The 18,648-nt window shown below is 42.4% G+C and overlaps 1 protein-coding gene across 1 annotated transcript; it reads right to left on the bottom strand.

The window, feature by feature from the left end:
• Window positions 1–1,189: 1,189 nt before the first annotated feature.
• CALHM3 (calcium homeostasis modulator 3) lies at window positions 1,190–17,833 on the bottom strand. Its single transcript, XM_033149745.1, has 5 exons — window positions 17,653–17,833; window positions 16,089–16,170; window positions 4,158–4,559; window positions 3,113–3,374; window positions 1,190–1,726 (listed from the first exon to the last, which is right to left on the bottom strand). The coding sequence occupies exons 3-5, from the start codon at window positions 4,442–4,444 to the stop codon at window positions 1,244–1,246; spliced, it is 1,032 nt and encodes a 343-aa protein (XP_033005636.1). The 5' UTR covers window positions 4,445–4,559; window positions 16,089–16,170; window positions 17,653–17,833; the 3' UTR covers window positions 1,190–1,243.
• Window positions 17,834–18,648: the final 815 nt, after the last annotated feature.

Below are 18,648 nucleotides of genomic sequence, written 5' to 3'. Positions count from 1 at the left end.
CCAGACGAACCTTCCTGGGGAGAGCATTCCACAAATGGGGAGTCGCTGCAGAAAAGGCCCGTTCTTGAGTTGCCACCCTCCAGACCACTTGTGGCGGAGGCACACGAGAAAGGGCCTCAGGTGATGGTCACAGAGTCCAGGTCAGTTTATATGGGAAGCAGTGGTCCTTGACGTATTGCGTTCCTGAGCCATTGAAGTCTTTATAGGTCAAACCTAGCACTTTGAGTTGGGCCAAAAACCTAGCACTTTGAGTTGGGCAGCCAATACAGTTGGGGGCCAGAATTTCATATAGTCCACTATTCATTAGTGATAAGCTGTTGCCTTTGTGGAATTTGCTGCCAAGGAGTGTGGTGGAGTCTCCTTCTTTGGAGGTCTTTAAGCGGAGGCTTGACAGCCATCTGTCAGGAATGCTTTGATGGTGTTTCCTGCTTGGCAGGGGGTTGGACTGGATGGCCCTTGTGGTCTCTTCCAACTCTATGATTCTATGATAATTTAGTACGCCCATTACTGTCTCCTTGCTGGATAGAGTTGCCAACTTTGGACCTACCGTTTGCCTGCTGTAATAATCTGTAAGATGTGGGCTTTTTATGTACAACACATTGAACACATGTTTAAGTACCAGTACCAGTGATCCACCTAGCTATGAACTGGCAGCAGGTCTCCAGAGCTTCAAACTGGGGTCTTTCCCAGCCCTACCTGGAGATGCCAGGGATTGAATCAGGGACCTTCTGCATGAAAAGCATATGCTGTACCACAGAGTTACAGATCCTTTTGCATTTTTGTTATGGCCTATGGCTCATATGGAAATGAATCTGAACTGAACTCGTTGTTACAGACATTAGCATGTGATAATGCTTCATTCCATGACTTTAAAGTTTCTGCTGATGATTCCATACCCCTCAACTGTTCCGGAAAAGCTGGGACATTCCATTCCCCCCCCCGGGAGATCACAGTGGCCATTTGGGGCAACTATGATCTTGAACCCCCAAAAGCACTTTCTTTGGGGCACCATGCCCAAAATAAGCGCTTTTTCCAGGGCTGCGATCTTGCATGGGTCAAGTTACTCATGTGGGAGTGTGAACCTGAAAGATGGCGTCCTGGTTTTTCATCTTGATGTGTTGGAGGGTATGTGATTCCTGCATACTATGCTGTTGTTAAAGATGCAAGAGCAGCCGATTTTTTTCTGGGATGTGTGTGTGTGTTTCCCTCCCTAGCTACTGATGTTCTCAATTTCCATTTCCTTTTAAACGTCTGTTTGCCTTGTAATTGTGGTCCCTGGCTGGGGATGCCACCTGTTAATCATACTGCCTGTCCAAGGCATAGATATTCCCTCTGTACCCAGGGGCTGCCTCTGCACAGCTCCGCTCAAATCCAGCGGAGGTTTGCTGTAGTACCATGATTGAAGAAGCTTGTTCACTTCCTCCTGGCTGCTGATTCCCTGCAAGTGACCCTTCTCCCCTTCCTTCCCCTCCTCTTTTCCTGGGTGGGTATGGAACCGCCTTCGTTTAATTTCTTTCTGCATGCTCTCAAAGAAGTGGAGGATGCACTTATGTGCAAAGTCCCGGGTATGCTCACAGCAAGTTTCATCAAAAATCTTTTGTTCAATATCAACGTAGTTGCTCCAGTAGCGAGTCTGCAAGAAGGTAGCCTGGTTGAAGCAGGGCCTGAGAGAGCGAGCAAGGAAGGCGATCACTATAAGGGTCAGCAGTATGGTCCATCCAAAAGCCTAGAAGGCAAAGGAAATACAAATGTTAAAGCAATCAAGGCCAGCCACAGAGAAACAAAACAACAACAACAACAACAACAAAAAAGGACATCCGTGTTCTATTGCTTGAATATCCCATAATAAAAGAGACTTCTCAGATCTTTTAGTTTAACACCCTGCTGTGGGAGGAGCCCCCGGGTTCTGTTAAGTAAATAAAATGGTAATAAATGTTGGTCTGCTAATTAATGTCTACATTTATTTAGTGCTAGGAAAACAAAAGGAATATGGTCCTTGACTGAAAGCCTTATAGCAAGGATAACCAACATGGTGCCCTTCAGATGTCCTTGAGCTACAACTCCCATCATCCCTAACCATTGGCTATGCAGGCTGGGGCTGATGGGAGTTGGATCCAAACAATATCTGAAAGGCACTACATTGCCTACTCAGCAAAACCTTATAGTGTATGTTAGGACAGATAAAATGGCAGATGGATAAAATGGCAAAAACTGAAGGAATGGGTACTGAAATCAATCGGACTGTTTCTGTTAGTTGGCATCTGTAATCAGTCAACCCACGAGCCTATCTGTGACTCACTCTTCCTCCTCCAGAGCAGAGCCTGAAACCTGGACTGTGTCATCAACTGGCAGGGGCTTGGAGAGTTTGTCTCCTCACCCCACCCTAACCCAATACGTTCCTGTTACTATTGGTTGGATTTTAATTGTAGCCCGTCTTGGTTGAAATTTGACATGGTATAAGGTTATCTCAACACAGGGGATGCAGGACTATGGAGCTTGTTTTGCACCAGAGGGGCAAAATACATGGAAGCAGAAACAGGAGAAGACAAGAGACTTGGAGGCATAATGAATGGAATATGGTGAATGGAGAAATTAAAGAGGTCTGGGAATCTTCATCATATTTTGCTGGAAGCTGCCCAGAGTTGCTAGGGAAACCCAGCCAGATGGGCAGGGTATAAATAATCATCATCATCATCATTGGCATTTCAAAAGAATCTGTAGTTAGCAAATTAGTTTCCAGTCCTTATCTTGTTTATTCCCACCATAGCTCTGTTTGGTAGGATAGTTTAAGAGAAGGTGAGTTGTCCAAAAGTTTGTGTCTGAGACACTACATAGTTCATATAGCGGCTCAATACCTTAAGAATTGTTAGTAAATCTACACATGCTGTAGGGTCCATGTGTATTCTATGAATCATCTGTTGCTCTTTCCTGCCACTGACAGCAAAAATCAATAAAAAAATGATGCTTCTTGCATTTAATCAGTGATTATCCAGGAGAATATTCTGAAGATGAGCTTGAGAAACAGATTCTACCTATATATGTTTCAAGAGCAGGTTAATGTTCCTATAAGGAACTCCTACAGAGCGAGATCCTATAGATATCTGTTACTTACCTGTGACCAGCATTTGAGGTACCTGGACACAGCCTTGCGGGAAGTATTGTTCCTTATGAGTTCATCATCCTTGCATGGGACCTTGGACAGCAAGCGCTGTACCTCATTATAAGGTGTGATGTTGGTGACAAAACCTGGAAACTTATCAGGGTCAACAGAACTGCTGAAAGCACAGACAAAGCATTTTCCATCGAGCAGGGTGACTAGGATCCAAACAACAGGTGCAATCATGGCCCGTTGCAGAACGGAGGAACACATGTACCTGGTTATTGGATAGAGAAGCAAAAAACTAAACTGATATTTCTAAAGGCTGGAGCTTGCTTAGCACTGGCAATAACAAGGGAAGGGACAGTAGCATACTCCAGTGATTTCCAAAGGGTCTCCCAAACTTCTAAGTTCATTGACCCCTTATTGAGCTTATAAACTTGTCATCCACCCCATCCAAATTCTTACAAATTTAAATGATATAAAGTCAAGCAATATTTATTAATCATCAATATGTATAATTCATGCAAATCTTAAAATGTAAAAAATAAGGAAGTATGTTTTGTCTACAGAACAATTACCAGCTTGGGGAGCGGGGGTTTTCACATGGGAAATACAGCGCAGGTGGAAATGGTTAAAACTGCCCTTCCAACACCACAGTTCTAATCCAATCCCACCCCCTCTAATCTAAATTTTCTAAAAGAATGCTGGTGAATCTTCTTCCATTGTCCTGTTTAGTTTGACTCTGGGTAATATGTGTATCTGGAAGCCTGAATTCAAATCTGGCCTTATTGTGTACCCTTGGGCATGCCACTATTTCTTAGCTTCAGAGTTGAGTATTATAATAACTATACATAAGAGCTGTAATCTATTTCAGTGGTTATGGTGATATCGTGCTACATAAAGCCTCCTAAGTACTGTTAAGAACAATGCAATACAAATTCTAAGTAATAATTTGGAGGAAGTTTAGATTCCACCAGCAACCTTGGGAGAGAAGGGTGCAACAAATAAGTAAACTTCATTGTGGAAAGTAATTAGCACCAGTACTGAAATCCCCCACCTGATAATGGCTAGATTCTTCTTCCTGTCCCCAGTAGGTCTTTTCCACTCCTCAAGCATCACCACAAACTGTCTGTTGACAATGAGACCACAGAGGAAAAGTGCCACTGGTGGGATAAACATAATTCCTAAGCCATACACCATGTTGTATTTAGCAAGGCAAGGGCAGTGGAAGTCAAAGGAGCTGTACATCTTTACACTTGCCAATGCTAGCAGTGCACATATCCCATTAGTCACTGACTCTGAATTGGACTGGAAGTACTGGAAGATCATCCGGAATCGATCCATAGTGCTGTGGTGACTGAGCGCCTTTCCTCCTGTAGAGCACTTGGGTTCGTCTCAGAGACGAAGCACTGGCTGGTCTTCTCTTGGCAGCCTTCTCTGGCACAGTGATTAGGTGAGCCTGTTTAGTTCAAAGACAGGATGACAATAACCAAACAAAGCAAACAGTAAATTTGCTCACATTAACATCATTGCCTTTGTTGTGCCATTCTTGGCTTCATACCTAGGAGCCTCCTTATTCAGTCCTCGTTGGCATAATTGTTCCAGCTGTGTTCCTTATCCTCGTGTTGTTGGATCAGGATGAAACCTAGAGCTTAGTTATCTTGCTTTTATAGTAAGAGAATGAATAGAGTCTTCCTGGTATTATAGTTCCTCCATTAGAAAAATCAAATCACAAAACTCTTTTGTATGTGAAACAGTCATTGCCTGGAGGTATGATGCAGTATTTACTCTCCAGTGTGAAGATAGTAACTGGTGCACCACAGAGAATGAAAGTAGCTTTCATCTAATCAAAAGCTAATTTTAATTCCCCTCCCTTTGCCTCTTCCCATGTATGGTTTCCTTCTGTTGTCCAGTAATGAATCATCACTGGCATTTGTGAGAAACCAGGTCAGTCAAATGAGATAGTTTGCTTACAAGTCTCCTCCCTGTAAGTTGTTTTTCAGTAGAGTTGGCTTTGATTCATCTGCAACTCTTAAACTGCATGAAAGAGAATACAGGGGGCACAGAACGCGAGATTTATTTCTTGCTTTACCTTAGAATTGCTGTATATATGGTCCCATATCTTTGTAAATTTTTCCATCTGAAACAAAGTTTCATAATCTGCCTGATGTGCTTGCTTATTAGCTATGTGAAATCCTAGGGAAGGACCTCAACTCAGTAGCTGAGCATCTGCCTCCTACTCAGAAGGTCCCAGATTCAATCCCTGGCATCTCCAGGTAGGACAGGATAGAAACCCAGGATAACTTCTGCCAATCCGTGTAGGTGATATCGAGCTAGTTGGTCCCAGGTTCCTATTTAACATATGAGACTATTCAGTGTGAGAATCAGGGCTCCATGGACTTATTAGCAATGCTACTACATATCCTGTTCCGTATCCAAGCTGAATGAAGTTGTGTGGTGCAGAGTGTGGCATAACTTTTTCGTAGGTAAGGGTTACTTCTGTTTTATGAAGCAACCTGGAAACATATATCTCAGCGGGGGCTTGTAGATAACTCTGTGGGTACCAGAACGTTAGGAGGCAGACCCAACTCCTCTTCAGCTACTATTGCAGGATCCCTCCCCACACATTACCAATGGATTTTGGTACTTGTATACATATATTTCCTTAGGAAATGGTTCCCAAAGTCTCTCCTCCCCTTCTGAGTTCCAGATTGTGTTTCAGCCTGAGCTTTCATTATAAATGTAGTAGAGTAAAACAAACAGAATTTGAAAGATGAGTTACCGGTAATCCAGGATTGTCTCAGTCAGTAGTTATAATTGCTATTGTATGTGCATGAGGCTGTGCCACAAGGAGGCGGTGTTTAGCTTTCAGTATTAAAATGGACATTAAGCAGGTCTTGCTAATGCTAGGGTACTTGATAGGGATGGGGGAGAAAATCAGTTTTGCTTGTATCTTGAAAAGAAACCACCTAATTCACACTTCTCAAACCAATGAACCAAAACAGGGTTAAACATTTCAAACTTAAAGGTAAAGGTAAAGGGACCATTGACCATTAGGTACACTCTGGGGTTGCAGCACTCATCTCACTTTACTGGCCGAGGGAGCCGGCGTACAGCTTCCAGGTCATGTGGCCAGCATGACTAAGCCGCTTCTGGCGAACCAGAGCAGCGCACGGAAACGCCATTTACCTTCCCACCAGAGCGGTACCTATTTATCTACTTGCACTTTGACGTACCTTCGAACTGCTAGGTTGGCAGGAGCTGGGACCGAGCAATGGGAGCTCACCCCGTCACAGGGATTCGAACCGCCGACCTTCTGATTGGCAAGCCCTAGGCTCTGTGGTTTAACCCACAGCACCATCCGCAGCCTTTCAGACTTATACTTCTCCAATTTTTGTGATGCAATTCTCCAATCAAACAGTGCAAACAAAAATGCATATATTCTGGGAAAGTGTCCTCAATAATGTATATATTAGCAAAAATAGCATATATAATGCATAAATATTAGGGAAAATTGTGCAAAAAAAGGTGTAGAAGACAACAGTCTGGCAAAGGCTGTGTCATAGGAAAGCATATATGGCAACATTATCTGGTTCCGGAATGTGTGACACCTGAAAATATTTTTACTAAATGGGAATTCTGAGGGAAGAGCAAAGCTGTCAGATAGATTATTCAAATAAGACACTGCTGAGAAGTTGTGACTGTAGCCTGCCCCTGCCTCTACATGGTTTAGTTTAGTGTTTGCATCTCAAGATTACAGTTTGCTTGTCTTGCAATGCACCCAGGCTGTCAAACCAGAATTAAGACTGACATTTGCCTGTAGAGTTAATCTCCATAACCAGGACATGCACAATTTATTGATGAGGAGTGGGCGGGGGAGGGAATAAAATGTCACACCTGTTTTTGCTTAGCAAAACTGTAGGCATGAAGCACTTTTCAGTGTAAATAAATCAGATCGTGTCTCTGTAGAATCCAGCAGAGTTTTATTGTTTGATTAATCTTGGCATTATTTTTAGTTACAGGCAGTTGCTTTGCTGTCTCACTCATGAAGGCTTTGTGACACTTGCTGAAGAGCCGTATGGCTGTGAGGATGAGATAAAAATATTGGGTATTTATGTAGCGTTTTTGAGCATTAGAGGTGCTTTGCATATATTAACTGAGCAATCCTTACAAGAACCATTGGGCAGAGCAATCCCAAACCCCCAATCTGCCTGCAATGGTGGGGGCTTGGATGTGGCGGAGGTATCCTTCGGTCCCACTCCGCTCTGTGGAGTGCTGTGCTACATCTGCTAAAATCACAGGCAGGCAGCAGCTGCTGCAACCAGCTGTATGGCTGCTGGTGGGAGCCAATGTAAGCCTCTCAAACCAGTTATTTTGGGGAGGAGGGATCAAAGTGGCCAAACTCTCAGTGCCAGAACTCCTGCTAGTGGTGTGTTTGTGGAAATTTACCCATTTATTCTATTATAGAATCTGAGCTGAAAAAGGAAAGCTGAATGACTGAGCGACTGTTTGGGGTTAGGCTCCTGCATGGCATAGGAAGTATTAGATGTGGGGGCAGGTTGGAAAGTAAAAAGATTAAGCTGTGCCATGAACATCACAGCAATGGACACAGCACATTTTATTCCTCTTACTGATATGTACTGGATTCTCTAGGTAGTATCACTTCAAATATAGATTCTGCAATGTATATGGATGACCTTTTTCATTTGTGGACTGAATTAACTCATGGATGTCTACTAATTCTTACGTGAAGATCCTGCCTGGTTTGATGGATGACAACATTGCTAATGTAAAGGTCACAATCAAACATTATTGATCCAAAAGACCATGCTGGCAGCAAACATTCCCCTAGGACTAGTTTTCTAAGACTCAACGTAATAATGCTGGCAAATTGATAGTATAAAAGTGGAGTTAGGCTTGTGTATCTCATATGAATCTACAGGAAAACAGATCAAAGGAGAAGGCTAAGAAAATGGACCCTCATACAGCCGAACCATTATAACTTGGTGCAATAATGTTTTATAACAGAAACAAACCAGCTATGGGTTCTAAACAGAGATACAGTAGCAGCAGAAAATAATCTGCAGCTCTGTAAGTGCCTCTAATCTATATGTGAATATATGGTTTTGTTTTCTGAGTTTCAAACTCTACCTCAAACCCTTTTCCCGCATACCGCTGTGAAAGTGAACATTCTTTGACATTACAGCAGTTCACTCACTAACATTCACTGGCCAAGAGTCTTTGCTATTCTATTAAGAGATAGTCTACAATTTTATTTTAATTGGTAAAAACAGTTCCAAGACAAACAGGCTGAAATTTGAAATGTTTGCAGCATCCATGAAAAAAAAAATGGAACATTTAACAATGTTCCAGTTCTAACACTAATGGTTCAGGCTTTTTCAACATTACCTATCTTGAAGCTTGGAATTTCTGAATGTTGAAAATGGGAGTCATATGTGCCACTCCTGCAGATTATGTCCTCATGGTACATAAAAAGTCCTGGGCCTGTGCTTCCCTGCATTCCCCTTCCACACCCCCTCTGGGACAGAAATCTTTCCCAGGTGTATGTGGAGACACCTGGGATCTAACCTGGGACTTTTTGCATGCAAAACATGTATTGCACGACTGAGATGTCCAATCCACCATGCCTCACCCTGTACTGACAAGGTCTCCAGACCTGTAGGTTGCAGTATGTGTTTGTAGGGATGTATATAGATGCTAGGAGAGGATAAATTTATTAGTTATTATCCTTCTTTTCTCATGTTTGTGAGTTCATTAGAGAGTACCCCTTTGCAGCTTAAAAGGGAAGCTAGATTCTCCTGGAATTTCCCCCCTTTCCCCCCCTTAAAACAACAATCACACAAAGAGTCTGGTGAAAGGTAAAAGTACCGTAACATTTACTCACTCAGAATACAGTACTTGTTGAAGAGTAACCGATATAGCAGCTTTGTTCAGGCGGGCTTAAAATGGTAATTTGGTTACTTTTTTTTTTAAATAAAGGAATTTATTAAATTTTCACAACAATAACAAATGACAAATACAAAAAATACAAAATACAAAATAAACAAAACACTACCACAAAACTACAATACTACAAAAATACAAAAAACATAACCAACAAACACTTAATTACCTATTCTTATCTTATTCATAACATTATTTTGGGACCTCCTCACATCCTCTCTTCTGCGTACATTTCCAATTGACTATAGTAACTTTATAACATTATAAACTCTTCCTTCTCAACTAGTCTTAATCTTTATATATCATAATCATCATATATCTAAAATCTTATTCCTAATAAAAATAAACATAACACAATTCTAACTTTTCATTACTGTCGCCTTAACTATCCTCTGATTTCAATTCAAATATCTATCTTTTCACGTTGTTTCAAATAATCTTTAAATTTCTTCCAATCTTCTTGCACCGTTTCTTCCCTCTGGTCTCGGAGTTTCGCGGTCAGTTCTGCAAGTTCCATATACTCAATCAACTTCATCTGCCAATCTTCCACTGTTGGTAATTCTTTAGTTTTCCAGTTTTTAGCAATTAAAATCCTAGCAGCTGTCGTGAAATACATAAAAAATGTTCTGTCCTTATTGGGGATTTCATAGTTGGTCATACCCAGCAGAAAGGCCTCTGGTTAAAAATGGTAATTTGGTTACAAAGGCATGCTTGAGTCTAGCTTAAGATGGTGTCTGATTGGTATACAGTAAGCAGCACATAAACGGCGCACAGAAATCTACCAAATCATTCCACATTTTAAATCTTATATTTGCAATCCAAGAATTGAGAGAACAATGTGCAAAATCTAATACAGAAGCCACAAACAGAAAACTAATTCAAGTTTGTACAAAAGGAAAATTTCAGTCTTAAAGTTCCTTTAGCCAGGCTCCTGTGGATATCAACGAAGGTGAGTCTGATCAGATGGAGTGTAGAAGATGTTACGCACAAATGTTAGACAGGGTGCCGGCGTTTGTCACCTGTTTCGCCCATAAGGAGTCTCGGGCTTCTTCAGTAAATTCTCTCTCAAGGTTTTAATATATTCACTGGTGGTGAATCTTGGATTACAAATATAATATGGTGTCTGAGCAATGGAGCTCAGACATGCAGATTGTCCTCACATTTCTGGCTTGGTGATGAGATGAAAAGGGAGAGGATGAGAGGATGTGCCCAGGCAGGTAAGGAGAATATATATGGCTATGCCTCCCCCCTGTCAAGGCACATTGTGAGTGGCTCTCAGAGTTCTCTCTAGCAAATTTACAGGAAAGCTTTGTGAGCTTCAGCTCCTATCATGTGCCTGTCTAGAAAACATGCATTGTTGGTTGGACTGCACTGTAAATATCCCATGCTGTTGTGTGCAGATTGCAGTACCATTGAATGTGTGCTTTATCTTGCTCTTAGTGCATTGCGGTTTGCAGCCTCACATAGCTTCTGAACTCTTCTAGGCCCTTAAGCTACATTGACTGCATGCAGCATCAAGCCAGTTAACCCTGCATCTGCACTTTTGTGGCTTCCAGCAAGAATGTCAGAACTGTTAACTTATTTTCCTGTGCAGTCAACCACAGAGAAAATCTGCCTGAACAAGCCTTCTTCTTTAAATTGTTGAAGGACACTCAGTGCTTGCTGATAATGTGGCATTAGTGATATCAAGTACACTGAGAGACCTTTAAATTTGCTTAGGTCTGGTAAAAAATGTTAAGTTGCCTCACTAAGTGTTGTCCATTTAAGGTACAAAAGAGTTGCTGTGCCAGAGAAGAGGTAGTTATGATGGAGCACAACGGCTGATGTGCCAGCACAATGTCCCTTGTCCCCTTCTGCAAATGTCATGGGTTTGCTCAAGATGAAGGAGCAGTACAGTACAACAGAGTTGGGTCAGCAGTGTACCAGTTAACAAGCCACTGTCACTGGACAAATGCACACGAAACAGAAACTGGGTAGGCAAGTATGATGAAAGGTTGGAGCAAGATAGAACAATTTCAGAATGATTCAGCAAGATGGAGCCTTCTGTGTGGGTACACAAAGCAAGCATATGGTATATATACAATGCTCAGCCAGCCTTGCACAGGATATTACTTTTAACTCGGCAAAAGCATGCTCTTCTGTGTGCTGTTGCTGCTGGGCATATATTTATGGCCAGGGTCCCAGATAATGAAAAATATTAACACTTAAAGCCCACCTTAGCCATTTATCTCAATAAATAGCTAACAGATAAGAGAGCAATCTGCTTCCTCTGCCTCCACAAGGAATGCTTACCACTTGATCAAAGGGGAATAGAGCAAGAATGTGGTGTACATTCAGCACGTTAATTTGCCAAGCATCATTGCTTAGGAAAACAGGTTGCTCCAGCATAACTTGTTTAGGAACTAACTGATCACAGCATTTGCCACTAAGAAGGAATTCCCCAGGCCTAAGGGACCTTCCCTTCCCTTCCCACAGTGGCACATGGCGTGACTGAGTAAATGAAAGCTCTTCCTGAGGTGCACCTTACACACTTCTGTTCTCAGATTGTGAATTCCATGACTTTATTGGTCTAATAGGAAGCTATGTGTCCATTAGCACATATTTTTTTGAGCTCTGGCTTTCCATGGTCATAGGCAGAGATCTTTCACATTCCCTGCTATATTATCCTTTCAACTGGTGGTGCCAGGAATTGAACCTGGGACTCTGAAGGGAGCCCTGTATAGGGAAGCTTTTTAATGCGTAATGTTTTATTATGTTTTTATATACGTTGGAAGCCACCCAGAATGGCTGGGGCAACCTGGTCAGATGGGCAGGGTAGAAATAATAAAATCATTATTATAATTTATTATTTCTGCATGAAAAAACATCTGTGTTCAGATGCTCCCCCCATCTTCCTGTTCCTGCTGTAGGCAGGTGATTAGTTCATGTGGTCCCTCCTAGCCCCACCGTGGTATAATCACATCCACCCCTGACCTGAGTTTTGTACTCGCCCTCGGTGAACACTCTCCCCTGCCATTTCTTATTTTATGCTGGGCAGTATAATAGCAGATTAAATAATCAATAGTTGACCAGGATATTATTTTTCAATTTTTCAATTTCAAGAACTCTGCTGGTTCTTATTACAGTGGTACCTCTGGTTACGTACCTAATTCGTTCCGGAGGTCCATTCTTAACCTGAAACTGTTCTTAACCTGAAGCACCACTTTAGCTAATGGGACCTCCCGGTGCCGCCACACCGCAAAGCACGATTTCTGTTCTTATCCTGAAGCAAAGTTCTAAACATGAAGTGTTATTTCTGGGTTAGCGGAGTATGTAACGTGAAGCATATGTAACCTGAAGCGTATGTAACCCAAGGTACTACTGTACTTTCCCTGGACAACTATGTCTATGGCTTGGAGAATGGGTAGAGATCAAAAGGGTCTTCAGGGGTCAGCAAACTTTTTCAGCAGGGGGCTGGTCCACTGTCCCTCAGACCTTGTGGGGGGGCCGGACTATATTTTTTTTTGGGGGGGATGAATGAATTCCTATGCCCCACAAAGAACCCAGAGATGCATTTTAAATAAAACCACACATTCTACTCATGTAAAAAGACCAGGAAGCCCCCACAAATAACCCAGAGATGCATTTTAAATAAAAGGACACATTCTACTCATGTAAAAACACGCTGATTCCCGGACCGTCTGTGAGCCGGATTTAGAAGGCGATTGGGCCGGATCTGGCCCCCGGGCCTTAGTTTGCCTACCCATGGTCTTGATCATGTTCCCTGCAATGCAGTGAATAGCCCTTGAGTGGTGAATTGCTTAGCAGATTCTTTGCATCTCTACCAAAAGTGCAGGCAGTGGTTCTCTCTAATGCATTTACATAGGCAGCTCAACTCCTGGGAAATTTGGCACCCCAGGGATTTGCCTGATTTGCCTCTAGGGTTGGAGCAATCCTAAACATATCACCAAGGACATAGGCAAAAGCCAAGACTCAGTGTGTGTTTATCCAGAGGGAGAGCAACACCTTCCCCAAGAGAAAGGTAATTGATTTATTTTTATTTTGACATTGATATACCACTTGATTGTAATAATACCGCAAAACAGTTTTAAAAAATACATGTGTTCAATGAGTAGCCACTGCAGAGCTTTCAAAACTGTGTGTCCTGACATTAGTGTGTCACTGCAGTGTGCAGATGTGTTGTGCAAACATTTCCCATGTTCCTCCTGAGGCTGGAAAGCGGTTAGTTTAACCTCTGGTTTGCTAGTAAAACTGAACTACTGTGTTGCAAAATGATGCATGTCTAAAAAGTGTGCCACCAACATAAACAGTTTGGAAAGCTCTGAACTACTGTGTAGTAGAGAATGACCAAGTGCTTGATTTTTACTCGCTAACTGCAGCGGGTGAAACTTCTGTCCAAATCTTTGAATGTTGTAAACGAAGTGGAGAAATAACCAACCTGTTAATATGTGAACATCTTTTGGCATGGCCCACGAGCTTCGATTCTTCTGCGGCTTTTAGGTCTTCTATCCATGGGCATAGCCAGGATTTTTTTGAGGGGGGAGGCAGCCAAAGTTGTTGAGCTTTATTTAGGGAATCAAAGCTGTTGAGATTTTCAGGGGAAATAACAGGTCAAAATACCCCATGAATAAGACATTGCAGGGGGGGCAGACGTCTTCTGGTGGGGGGGGCAATGAGTACTTTCAATGCTTTTCAATAATATTTGTGGATCTATGCTTCTCTTCCTGTAGGGCAGTGGTGGGGAAATTGCAGTTCACATATATTGCTAGACTGCAGCATCCATCACTCCTGGTTGTGCTGGCTGGAGCTAATGGGAGTTGGGAATCCAATAACACCTGGAAGACCACAGGTTCCAGAACCCTATTCTAGGGCAGAGGGGCTGGCTTTCTCATTTTGTACTGGCCTTCTGCCTAAACCTTTAAAAAAAATCAATTACTTTAATCTTTGCGGTCTCTCCTCTGTGGAAAGCTGGGAGAAAATGGAAAAGGGAAGTAAAGAAATATGACCCTTGACTAATAATGAAATTCTACAGCTAGAGTATAGCTGCTTTGAAACTGTGTGGCAATGGGTCAAACACATCACAGGAATCATTCAACAAGCTTCCAAGTACATAATGTTCATAGAAGGCAAAAACAAAATCTGAAGTGAAACCCTGCAGCTGCATCTAGGCCAGAACTGTACCAGTTCTGTCATTATTCACACCTATCCCATTTGTATCCAGTGCAGGAAGAGAAGATGGCAGCTAGGAGATTCAGGGCCAGCTGCACGGTTAGTTCGCATCACTTGTCACCAGGGTAGAACATAATGGGGAGAAAGCTTTGTAATGTGTGGTTGTTGTCCTTCTCCTGACCTAGTGGATGACTTCTATTTGGGTGGAGGGTTTCTCCCTTCTTCTTCTTCTTCTTCTTCTTCTTCTTCTTCCTCTTTTTGGCAGAGCTGAAATATAAGATCTGGCTCTGTTTTTATACAGAAGGTGGTAACAATTAACATAATATAAGAACACCCACTGAATATAAGATCCCCACTGAATCAGACTAAAGGCCTATTTGGTTTAATGTCATGTCTCTTCCAGTGGCCAACCAAATGCCTATGGGAAATGCAAAAGTAGGACATGAGGCAATGGCATGATCTCACTTCTCTCTGATTCTGGAGTTCAATTGATAGCCTTTTCCTGGACAAACCCTCCACCCTAATCCAGAATACTAAGAAAGCACATGCCAAATGCAAGTGTGGATGAGCCCATTGTTGGCCATCACAGTTTATGCTCCTAAGTCCACCCTGACCTAGTATGAATGCTAACTCAGTTTCCACAGAACTGTAGACAGCTCTGCACATGAGAGAGCTCCATGTCAAAAATGAATGGTTTCCCCCCTATCAGTGCTCCCCACCACATGTTAAGGAGCACCTTATATCTGATACAACACTTATATGAACATGTCTTTGAAAATTAACCTCTAAACAGAAGAAGATGTAGGAATTTTAACATGTAGATAACTATTTAAAAGGTAAAGGGACCCCTGACCATTAAGTCCAGTCGCGGACGACTCTGGGGTTGCGGCACTCATCTCACTTTATTGGCCGAGGGAGCCGGCGTACAGCTTCCAGGTCATGTGGCCAGCATGACTAAGCCACTTCTGGCGAACCAGAGCAGCGCACGGAAACGCCGTTTACGTTCCCGCTGGAGTGGTACCTATTTATCTACTAGCACTTCGTGCTTTCGAACTGCTAGGTTGGCAGGAGCAGGTACTGAGCAACGGGAGCTCACCCCGTCATGGGGATTCGAACTGCCGACCTTCTGATCGGCAAGCCCTAGGCTCTGTGGTTTAACCCACAGCGCCACCCGCACCCCCAGATAACCACTTTTTTTTAAAATAACCTTCAGTTAAAATGTAAATAGCCTGTAAGTCACAATGTAGAGGATTTGACTAGCATTTTTGCTGTTCCAGTAACTTACAGCAAAGTTACACATCACATTACAGTTGTTTGTAATGTTAGTTCAATGGTAGCTATTCTGCAGCAGAGTGTTCTTGAGAAGGGACAATTTGTCCCCAAAGAGCAGCAACCTTTTTCCACCCGTTGCTTCCCCCTGAAAAACTTCCCCAGTGCTTTTATCCCTGGAACAGAATTCCAGACTAATGACTGCTTTGCAAATGGGGCTGAAAGTCCACCAAGAGACATAAGTTTGAAGCAGGAATTTTAAAGTCATAAGGCGAAGAACAAAAATGTGATTAGCAAGTTATATTCCTTTCATCATCTGGGAGCTGCTTTCCTCCAGTGGATTTAAGTAGCCAATAGCCTCACTAAGAGTTGTCTGCAAGATATCCATTTTTGGTTAGGATGCCTTTAAAAGCATAGACCTAAAACAAAATTTAGGACCCTGCTGGTTTAAGAGCATGTGGCTATATCTTTCACACTTACTTGTCTAATTTGGGACCAAGGGGGCTCAACATAACTGGAAGAAAGATCTTTTAAATCTTTTATTAGGAACCAAATGTTAAGATTAAAAACAAAATTATATTCTTACATTATGACTTCTGGATTAAAATAGCATCACTGCTGAAGTCCTTTGCGTTGGTGGAGTCCAAAGATGAGCTGGTACCGTGGATCTGTTGGTGCAAAGGGGGAAATTAGCAAAGGTGTGTATGGGTGAGGCAGGAGAGTGGAGCTTAATTAGAAACCTTAGTCCCAAACCTATGCTTGCCCAGAGGCCATCACTGCTCTATAACCCTGTATCAAGGTGACGAACCTGTGGCCTCCAGATGTTACTGGACTTCCACTCTCATTACTGGCTATGCTAGCTGGGACTGATGGGAGCTGCAATTCAACATCTGGAGGGCCACAGGGTAGCCCCCCTCAATCTATGTGATTTCTTAAGCTGGCTTTCTTTCAAAATGTTGTTACAAAATGGTTATTGGTGGCTAGTGTTGTCTCTTCCATCTCCACATGTTTTCTTTCCTCTCTTTGTGGCTTCTTTCTCTGCTACCACTTTATAAAGAAAGGGTAAACTATCACAAGATTAAACAAATCTGGTGTGATGGCAAACAAAGGGAAGCAAAGCCACAGGTGTTATTTTATAGTTCTGGAGCAGGGGACAGCACTGTTCTTTTAAAAAAGAAACCCCCCCTTTCATTGCATACTCATAAGTTTGACAAAGCCTCTTTTTAGAAGCTTCTTGTCATGCTTACCCTATATCCAAGTAATAAAGATCTCTCTCTCTCTCTCTCTCTCTCTCTCTCTCTCTCTCTCTCTGTGTGTGTGTGTGTCTGGAAAGACTGAACTAAATCTCTTCAGTACGCCTTGATTTACAGTGCTAAAGATATACTTATAATATATCCAGTGTCAAGTGTTACTTTTCCCTTTTGTCCCAAGCTCAAAGATCTGCCATTCTCAGTAATAAGAAGGTTCATGGCCTAGTTTAAAAGGGGAATAGCAATGTTCAACAAAAGCCCCCTGCCCCCCATAAAGATCTGTTCTTCTTCAACCAGAAGTTCTCAGTCCTGAGGACTGAATAAAAATGTTTCTAGGACAAAAAAAGGGTCGGTACCAACACCCTGAACTGTGCTTGGAAATGTACTGGGAGCCAAAGCAGATATTTTAGGACCGGTGTTATATGGTCCCAATGGCCACTCCCATTCACCAGTCTGGCAGCTGCATTCTGGATTAATTGAAGATATTTTCTGAACTAGAGGGCAGTTTGAATTTTTCATTTGGTCAAGGTGGCTATCCATAGAGCAAAGTCTCCAGAAAACATTTTCTGTAGAAAATGGCAGGAAATATATAGAGGCTATTGAGATTTTAAAAAAATAAAACCCAAATTCTGTTATTTGGTTTTGGCTACCTACACACCTGATCCTTGTGTGTGGGAAATGTTGTGTTGTGCACTATGGGTTTAAAAGAAATACTTGTGGTTCACACTGCTTGTGGGCATTGGTAAATGCTTTCCCAGGTTTGCACATAAGAACGAATATGTAAATCTACAGGCAGGCATATGCTTAGTGTGGCCCTGTTTCCCAAAGGTCCTAAGGGCTTTCCTTTGGCACAAGTAAGCTTGAGTCATCTGTAATTATTTGCATGCACAGCAAGCACACCTGTTCTCTGCTTGTTGCAGACTGTGGTCTGGCTTTCACGGGCAATTTTTGAACAGCTTTGATTAGATGGCTCTCTCATCTTTTCTGACTTCTGGTTCTAAGAGCTAGAGAGTTAAAGGCATAGAGATTTACCTTCCTAGAATTTCTGAAATACATGCTTTTTGCAATATATATGCAGTGCAATTACTGTACATATGTATAGTTCCAATCTCTGTTACTTACCTGGGAGTTAGTTTCTGGCTGCTGGCACATGCCCTTTATAGCTGATAACACTGACGTTCTACTGTGGGCTACTCTGGACATTTTACCTTCAGGTAACAACTCTACATACTGGTACTTTGTATGTCCCACTTGAGGGAAGGGCTGTAGCTCAGTAGAAGATCACCTGGTTTCCACATGCACAAGGTCCTAGGTTGAATTGCTGACATCTCCAGGTATGGCTGTGAGAGACCCTTGCCTGAAATCCTGGAGAATTGCTACCAGTTAGTTGGCAATACTCAGCTAGCAAGGTCTGACTTGGTGTAAGGTAGCTTGCTATATTACTAAGTACAGTACTCAAGAAAGGACAATTGCACTCATGCAGAAACATTCGTGCCCTGGCATATCTGTGTTGCAATCCTAAATCCTCCCCAAATTAATGGGAATCTCCCAGTGACTTGGAATGATTTGGAGCTATGCCCATTGCAGAAGGCAATTCTAAACTATTGAAGATGTATTTCCTACATGGACACTTTACTTAGAAACATATGATGATGCACCCAGGTACCCTCATTGTACCTCCTTTTCTTTACTGTGCAAATGCTGAGAAGCAATTTTTGAGATTTTAGTCCTCATATACATGCCTTTGGCAGGACCTGGACAACACATCCCTTGAGGCCACTAGCGATCCATACCTGCTCTTTTAGTGCATGGTTGCTCATATGTTGCCCACAGCACACACCATTGCTTCCGACATTTTGGGTAGAGAGGGATTATTCCATTAAAAGCAAGCTCTGG

Source organism: Lacerta agilis, chromosome 5 (genome assembly GCF_009819535.1).
Source record: "Lacerta agilis isolate rLacAgi1 chromosome 5, rLacAgi1.pri, whole genome shotgun sequence".
NCBI classification, from domain to species: domain Eukaryota; kingdom Metazoa; phylum Chordata; class Lepidosauria; order Squamata; family Lacertidae; genus Lacerta; species Lacerta agilis.
The sequence above is the reverse complement of the archived record's forward strand: the minus strand, read 5'-3'. Positions and strand labels throughout refer to the sequence as shown.

What these genes read in the sequence shown, in the direction of transcription:
- CALHM3 (XM_033149745.1), bottom strand. Translation starts at nt 4,444, where the DNA reads ATGGATCGATTCCGGATGATCTTCCAGTACTTCCAGTCCAATTCAGAG. An exon ending in AAGAATCTAGCCATTATCAG is followed by an intron (nt 3,375 to 4,157) that starts GTGGGGGATTTC and finishes TCCAATAACCAG; the next exon opens with GTACATGTGTTCCTCCGTTC. An exon ending in ACCTCAAATGCTGGTCACAG is followed by an intron (nt 1,727 to 3,112) that starts GTAAGTAACAGA and finishes TTTGCCTTCTAG; the next exon opens with GCTTTTGGATGGACCATACT.